The sequence below is a fragment of the Emydura macquarii genome, unplaced genomic scaffold (assembly GCF_026122565.2).
Source record: "Emydura macquarii macquarii isolate MOO-44397 ecotype Brisbane River unplaced genomic scaffold, CSIRO-AGI_Emac_v2 contig_1369, whole genome shotgun sequence".
In the NCBI taxonomy this organism is placed as follows: Eukaryota; Metazoa; Chordata; order Testudines; family Chelidae; genus Emydura; species Emydura macquarii.
Genome location: NW_027131506.1, coordinates 29,807 through 38,014, shown reverse-complemented (window position 1 = coordinate 38,014; position 8,208 = coordinate 29,807). Strand labels below are relative to the sequence as shown.

Genomic DNA, 8,208 nt, shown 5'->3' with positions numbered 1-8,208 from the left:
CCCTCTCATTGCCCCATGACTTACACATCAACCACATTCCTGATACGCATTGGACACTTTCTTTTACTTGTAAAATATTACAGTTAGATTTCAGGATGTTCCCAAACATTTATACGTAGATGTTTACAAACAGGTCCCCAATGTGTCATAAATGTTAACTCACAAAATGTTTAGTTAGGATGTTCCTATATGTTCCTATATGTTCAAGCAGTCACTTATCATAGTGGAGCCTGGGGTGGCATGAACAAACAATCAATGTGTCCGAAACATCCCTATCTATAATGCCTAGTTTTATTCTTTCTCAGTGTGAGAATTAAATTTTAAGCTTCAAATACATATCTATGGTCCGGGCCTGCTCTGGTTCAGGCCTACATCACAATTCTGGGGCCTACAACACTGGCATCACTGAGAGAAAAATCATTGTCTCTGTGTTTTACAATCCCCATCTTTCATGCTTGGTCTCAGGATGCCACATAAACTGGGGATCTTCCTTCAGCCCCTTTCAGCACCCTAACAGAATAGCTTTCGCTGTTGCAGGACCTGAAACAAAGATCTTCACAGCAAGGATCCTAAAGCTCAACACTAAAGATGAAATTTTGGCCCAATGAGATCAATGGCAAAACTCCTGTCAGGTCCAGGATTTCACCCCAAATCCACATTTAGGGACTTAAATAAATGGCCTGATTCTCACTGGCCATAAGCCTTCAGTGACTCCAACTAGAGTCGTCCGGCGGCCTCTAAGGATGGGTGAGCTCATCTGGACCAGAGAAGAACTTACAGGAGAGTAGCTGAAATCTTAAACTCACAGCTTATTTGATCAAAACAATTAGGGTGGCAATTCTTTCAGGGGAGGGTGTAGAAGAAAACACAGTCTTCACTTCTGTTTGGGTGAGCAAAGAAAAGACCTTTATTAACAAGGTAATTACCAGGGGCAACAGCTTTAGTTAAACTGCGCCGACCACTCTGAGTTGTGTGAGGGTTTATATACAGATTCATTGCCAAGTCATTGGGCATGCGTGTTATACAGGGAAAGTAACAGTAAGCTGCACAAACAATGTCCGCATACAATGGAACTTCCCTTATTTGGTTACAAAAGGAAGCATGTGCATAGCTCATGTTAAACAAAAAAAAAAAAACTTCAATTATGAAAAAAGAGACAGTCAGCAACATTTGGATTATTGTGTCAAGTGTTGGGTCCCCCACTACAGCAAGGATGTGGAAAAATGGAGAGAGTCCAGCGGAGGGAAACAAAAATGATCAGGGGGCTGGAGCACAAGACTTATGAGGAGAGGCTGAGGGAACTAGGCTTGATTAGTTTGCAGAAGAGAAGAAGGAGGGGGGATTTGATAGCAGCCTTTAACTACGTGAAAGAGAGTTCCAGGGAGGATGGGGCTAGGCTTTTCTCAGTGGTGGCAGATGATAGAACAAGGAGCAACGGTCTCAGGTTGCAGTGGGGGAGGTCTAGGTTGGACATTAGGAAAAAGTTTTTCCCTAGGAGGGTGGTGAAGCACTGGAATGGGTTACCTAGGGAGGTGGTGGAATCTCCATCTTTAGAGGTTTTTAAGCTGCAGCTTGACAAAACCCTGGCTGGGATTATTTAACTGAGGTTATCCTGCTTTGAGCAGGGGGTTGGACTAGATACCTCCTGAGGTCCGATCCAACTCTATGATTCTATCATTATAATTTTTTTCAACATCTGCAAACATTATCTATATTCAGTCATGAGAAGGGTAAGCAGCTGGGTTGCTGATGGGTGTCTCTGCTTACCATTGTCTCTTGACAAGGCAGAATAATGAAACCACTGTACTTGTTATGTCTCAGAGAAAGCTGGGTGCCTTTAAGAAAATGTATCACCAAAAGAAACAATGGAAGTAACAGAGCACAAAGCCCCAGCCTGATAAGATAATGCCTATTTCCATGGGGAAAACTTGGCTCACGTCCAACAGAGGAACTGCATTGCAGACCAAATCTATGTTTTATATAGTCAAATGTCCTCTCTCTGACAGCCACAACTCCAGGGGCTGCCGAAGAAGCTGTTGAGGAGGGTAACCTGACCGTCATGAGGGTGTCACCTTAATGCCTAATAGCTAGACATTGGCTTGTGCCCTGAAACACACAGACGTACAGGCTTTCCAGAATATTTATTTAGCTGTAACTATTGTAAAGGAAAATTCTTGCTATCCATATAAATGTCCAAAACCAAAATACCTTTCTGATTCTTCCTTAGCTCCTGGCCTCAACTTTATCTTGTGGCAATGAGTTTCTCTCTCTAATTACGCACTGAGTGAAAAAAGCATTATTTTTTTAGTCAGTGTTTACTTTGCCATGTATCAATTTAACTGAATGTCCTCTTGACCTTGTGTTATGAGACAGGGAGAAAACATTGTTTATATATGCTCTACCAGTCAGTATTTTATATACTCTTCTCAAATCCCCTGTTATTTCTCTCCTTTCTAAGGTAACAATCCCAGGCTTTTCAACCACTTTCCCTAGAAGAGTTTCCCCAGGCTCTTCATCTTTCTCGTTGTCCTTCCCCGAAGCCCTCTAGTTCTGCAATATTCTGTTTGAGAAGGGCGCTCAGTACTGCAAAGAGAAGTCCAGAGGAGGATGAAGCATTGACTGATTAATTTCATGGCATTGTATTTTTGGTATTATTCCCAATTCCACTCCTTTTGTGTCCCAATGTTTTGCTCAGTTTTTGTCCATGCTTGCACTTTGAGGAGGGTTTCACAGAGCTGTAAACCATTACACCAAGTCCCTGCCTTGAGTTCATACAGTTAAATTGGAACCTTTTTAGGTGTTCGAGGAGTTCAAGTTTTCCCCCCAATTAGGTGTAGATGTTGAACTTACTGATATTGAACATCATCTCCCATCATGCTCCTTGTACATTGGGCTTGGTTAGCTTCCTCTGAGGAGATTTCTGGACAGGACTACGGCTTAAATTATTTGGTGGCATTTGGAAATCATAAAATCATAGAATATTAGTTTTGGAAAGGACCTAAGCCCTAAGGACCTGAAAACAGTCTTGTCCAAACCCCTGATCAAAGCAGGACCAACCCAACTAGATCATCCGAGCCAGGGTTTTTTCAAGCCACACCTTAATAACCTCAGTGGATGGAAATTCCATCACCTGCCTAGGTAACCCATTCCAGTGTTTCAACACATTCCTAGTGAAAAACATTTTTCCTAAACTCCAGCCTCAACCTCCCACAAGGCAACCTGAGACCATTGCTCCTAATTCTTTCATCTGCTATTACTGAGAACAGCCTAGCTCCATCCTCCCTGAAACACCCCTTCAGTTAGTTGAAGGCTGATATCAAATTTCCCCTCCTTCTTTTCTTCTGCAGACTAAACAAGCCTAGTTCCATCAGCCTCCCCTCATAAGTCATTTGTTCCAGGCCCTTAATCATTTTGTTGCCCTCCACTGGACTTTCTCCATTTTTCCACAGCCTTCCTGTAGTGGGGGGCCCAACACTGGACACAATAATCCAAATGTTGCCTCACCAGTGCCGAGTATAGGGGAATAATGTTGTATCCTCATTGCTCACCCCCCCTTTCTAGATAGTTGGAACTATAAAATATTTACCATGTTATTTGTTATCATGTCTGTAACCCCTCTCACTGGGCTTTTCTCCCTTCTCAGGAATCTGTGAGTTTCTGAGCCTGATCAGAGACTCAACCACCTCATGGAGGCTTTCAACCTTACCTCATCCGGCCCACAAACATTCATCTTAAACGGCATCCCGGGGCTGGAAGCTGACCACATCTGGATTTCCATCCCTTTTTCTATGTTCTACCTCATCACCCTTTTGGGAAATTTCACAGTTCTGTTTGTTATAAGCAAAGAGCAGACACTGCACAAGCCCATGTTCCTGCTGCTCTGCATGTTGGCGCTCACAGACATTGGCATGTCTACCTGTGTTGTGCCGAAGGCACTGTGCATATTTTGGTTCGGTTTCAAAGCCATCACTGTGGATGGCTGCCTCACCCAGCTGTTCTTCCTTTATGTGTTTGCTACTACGCACTCAGCTGTCCTTGTGATAATGGCCTTCGATCGCTACATCGCCATATGTGACCCTCTGAGATACACCACCATCCTCACCATTGCACGAATTGGTAAACTAGGGTTTGTGGCTTTGATACGAGCTGTTTTGTTGATTCTTCCAATGTCCCTGCTACTGCGGAGGCTGCCATTTTGCGCCAACCATGTTATTCTCCACACATACTGTGAGCACCTCGCTGTGGTGAAGATGTCATGTGGGGACACCAGAATCAACCAGATGTACGGCCTTGTGTCAGCATTAGTCATCATCGGGTTAGACCTGACACTGATTGGCCTGTCCTATGGGCTGATCATCAGGGCTGTCCTCAGGATCTCCTCCAAGAAAGCCCACCAGAAAGCCCTCAACACCTGCACAGCCCACATCTGTGTGATGCTGATGACTTACACTCCCTATCTCTTCACTGCCCTGACACACAGGTTCGGTCAAGGCATCGCTGCCCATGTTCACATCCTCTTGGCCAACCTCTATCTCCTTGTGCCTCCCATGCTCAACCCTATTATTTATGGTGTCAAAACCAAAGAGCTTCGTGAAAAAGTGGGAAAATACACCTGCAGAATGTGATTGCCTGGGGCCACTCACTTTAAACCTGCATGACAGGAGGGGGAAAGGATGTCTCCTCCTTAATCAAGGGTTCTCTGTCCCAATTTTGTTGATCTGAAGCTTGAGGACATTCAGTTTCAGAAGTTCCTGACACCTAATGTCTTATCACTCCATCAGCAAGCACTGCCCTCTCCTTTGCTAACTTCCACCTTTCTAACCATCACCTGATCTCTTTCAGAATCACCTGTCATCCCCCACCTCACATACCCTGTCACTTGTCCTTTCTGTGACTTCCAGACCACCAGCGCTGATGATTTCTTATTGGCTCTCAGACCTATTTTCCATCAGTATTGTTGCTGTTTCTCACCATTCCTCACACTTCTCAATCTTTGACTCTTAGAATCATAGAATCATAGAATATTAGAGTTGGAAGGGACCTCAGGAGGTCATCTAGTCCAACACCCTGCTCAAAGCAGGACTAACCTCAGCTATATCATCCCAGCTTTGTCAAGCCTCAGCTTAAAAACCTCTAAGGATGGAGATTCCACCACCTCCCTAGGTAACCCATTCCAGTGCTTCACCACCCTCCTAGTAAAAAACTTTTTCCTAATGTCCAACCTAGACCTTCCACCCTGCAATTTGAGACTGTTGCTCCTTGTTCTGTCATCTGCCACCACCGAGAACAGCCTAGCCCCATCCTCCCTGGAACCCCCTTTCAGGTAGTTAAAGGCTGCTATCAAATCCCCCCTCACTCTTCTCTTTTGCAGACTAAACAAGCCCAGTTCCCTCAGCCTCTCCTCATAAGTCCTGTGCTCCAGCCCCCAATCATTTTTGTTGCCCTCCGCTGCACTCTCTCCAACTTGTCCACATCCTTTTTGTAGTGGGGGGCCCAAAACTGGACACAATATTCTAAATGCGGCCTCACCAATGCCGAATAGAGGGGAATAATCACTTCCCGTGACCTGCTGGCAATGCCCCTCCTAATGCAGCCCAATATGCTATTAGCCTTCTTGACAACCAGGGCACACTGCTGACTCATATCCAGCTTTTGCCCCTCTCTGCCATCATGAGGTCCCCAACTCTGCCGTGCACCAAACTCCAACAATCCCTTCCAGTCCTGAGTCTCCCAAAATCAGTCTCTCTGAATCCTTAACTAACAGATACTTGGAGTTTGCCCCTCTGCTTCATCCCTCACAAAGCTGTGAAATCTGCCCTACATTATCAGTTCATTTTAGTGCACAGATTGTACACGAACTGGGGACAAAATAAACAAAAAATCTATTTCATAGAAAAATCACAGATGTAAGATCCTAGATACCATGGCACTCACACAACATGCCGAGCTGCCACTGCTCATATGCTCACCTTTTGTTTCAGAAAATCTCTTTCGCAACCCCACTGGCTCCTAGGCTCTCTTGGTCTTACAATGGCTGGCACCCACCTCTCACAGGATCTCCGGTCGATGGTTCTCATGGCGGGTCATTGGTGACTAAGCCCTCCAGCCAAGACACAAACGCTGTCCTCCCTTCTGGGGTATACAGTCTCTCGCTCTTTTCACAGCCCTGCTAGGGGGCCATAGCACTAAGGGTTCCTTCTTGGAGGCACTGCCTTCATCAACAACCAAACAGGGGCCCATCTCAGTTCCCTCAGCAAGCCATTCCTTTGAGCATCCCTCTCTGGGCTCAATCTGCACCCAGAGCAGCAGGGCCCAATATGGTACCCTCACCTGGTCTGGCTGGTACCTTCATCTAGTTTGGCTAGGTTCTGGGCTCACCAGTCCATGGTCCTGCCACTCTTCTAGTTCCTTGGCCACCCGGTCTTCGGCAGACTTCCCTCCCCTCAGTTCTTTCTTCATTGAGCTATCTCCAGTGCTGCTACTCTTTTAGCCAGCCAGGCATGGGGTCCTCCTTCTTCGAGATCCTGGGAGCACCTGAAGGAATGCTCAACCTCTGCTTCTTGCTTTTATATGAGTATGGCCCTTCTGGCCTCTGATTCGCTGCTCCTCTTCAGACATTCTATGCTGCCTGGAGGTCTTCTCTTCTGCTCTATCCTGGAGCAGTGTGAGTAGTGGTCTTTTGAGTGCTTCCAAGACACGCACGTTGTTTCATCATCGATAAACCAGCAGGATGAAACCTCGTAATTGGGGGAAAACAGGTACCCAAAGAATTCATCGGGGTCTTTCACGATGCTGGTCTTGGGCAGATTTGTTTTTTGGCCAAATTTACCCCACAGAGAATTTAAAACAGTTTAGTGATTTGATGCTTAGCAGGGTTTATGGTGATTTCATACCGGCGTAAACGCATGCCTTCTTTCTGATAAAAATCATTAATGTAATTATTTTGCTGTTCCTCGTCAGCGCACCAACTGGGATACCCTGAAGCCTCTTGTTTTTGATGCAGGTGTAATTTTATGTACTCTGAAAAGAGTTTGACAATTTTTTCTTTGAAATGCCAGATTTTGTAGATTTTGCCACCCCGTACCCTTTTGCTACGATCATGTTCAATTCCACCATGCACCAAGTCCCCAGGAGGGCCCGTTCCTCATCAGAGTGGGTGGCAAACTCATGTTCCCGCTATGTCAAACCTGTGCGGAAACAGAACAGCGGGAGACGTGCACCCACACTGACTACTCGGTCTCTGGCAATACCAACATCTTCATTGCCTGTTTCACCACTGCTTGTGCCGGCTAGACAGGTTGCTAGACAGGTTGCAAGAGCGGTGCCTGTACCACAATATGGACTCGGTGATATTTGTGCAAAGGGAGGGTGACTGGAACCCCTCTCTGGGAGATTATTTAGCGGACCTCACAAGTGAAATCCCACCAGATCAGCACATCACCAAGTTCGTGTCAGCCGGTCTGAACACGTACGGGTACAAGCTGTTGGGCGGAAAGGCCTGTATGAAAGTTAAAGGTATTACTCTGAATGTAGCAAATTGTGAAAAGATCAACTTTGACAGTTTGAAAGATCTGATCCTGCACTATAGCGCCAACATAGGGGAAAGCACCTCCAAAAAAATAGAGGTGCAGCGACCGTCTATCGTGAGGAACAAAAAACAGTGGCAAATAGAAACAAAGACCCTTAAGAAAACGGAAAAAGTCGTTTACAACAAGAGGGTCCTCAGAGAAGAGTTTAAAACGCTGCCCTACAGATTTTGAAAAAAATGGACACGCGGTGGAAACATGCATTTTCTGTAATTCTCGCGGGGCCTAGCAACTGCGGGAAAAATTACTTTATAAAAATCATGTTGGATAACGCCGAGTGAATGTTGTCTGTCACACCTGAGAACATCATGTGGTGTTACAGTTTTTGGCATGTATAAAGAACTGCTCAGCAAATATCCCTTTATCAATTTTGTAGAGGGGATGCCTGATGCGTTTGATGATGACCGTTTGTTTCCAACCGATAAAGTAAATATGGTTATCATAGACGATCTGATGAACTCTGCTTGTGAAAGTGATGAAATTTAGAAAGTTTTTACCAAGTATGTGCATCACAGGAACCTGAGCATTATATATATAGTTCAGAATGTGTTCTGTCAGGGAAAAAAAGAGTCACACGATTAGCCTAAATGCCAAGTACATGGTTCTGTTTAAAAACCCTCAG

At 45.2% G+C, this 8,208-nt stretch overlaps 1 protein-coding gene across 1 annotated transcript; it reads left to right on the top strand.

The window, feature by feature from the left end:
- Positions 1-3,686: 3,686 nt before the first annotated feature.
- LOC137155680 (olfactory receptor 52P1-like) lies at positions 3,687-4,625 on the top strand. The gene has a single exon (XM_067552029.1). It carries the CDS (start codon positions 3,687-3,689, stop codon positions 4,623-4,625), a length of 939 nt encoding a protein of 312 aa, XP_067408130.1.
- The last annotated feature ends 3,583 nt before the right edge of the window (positions 4,626-8,208 follow it).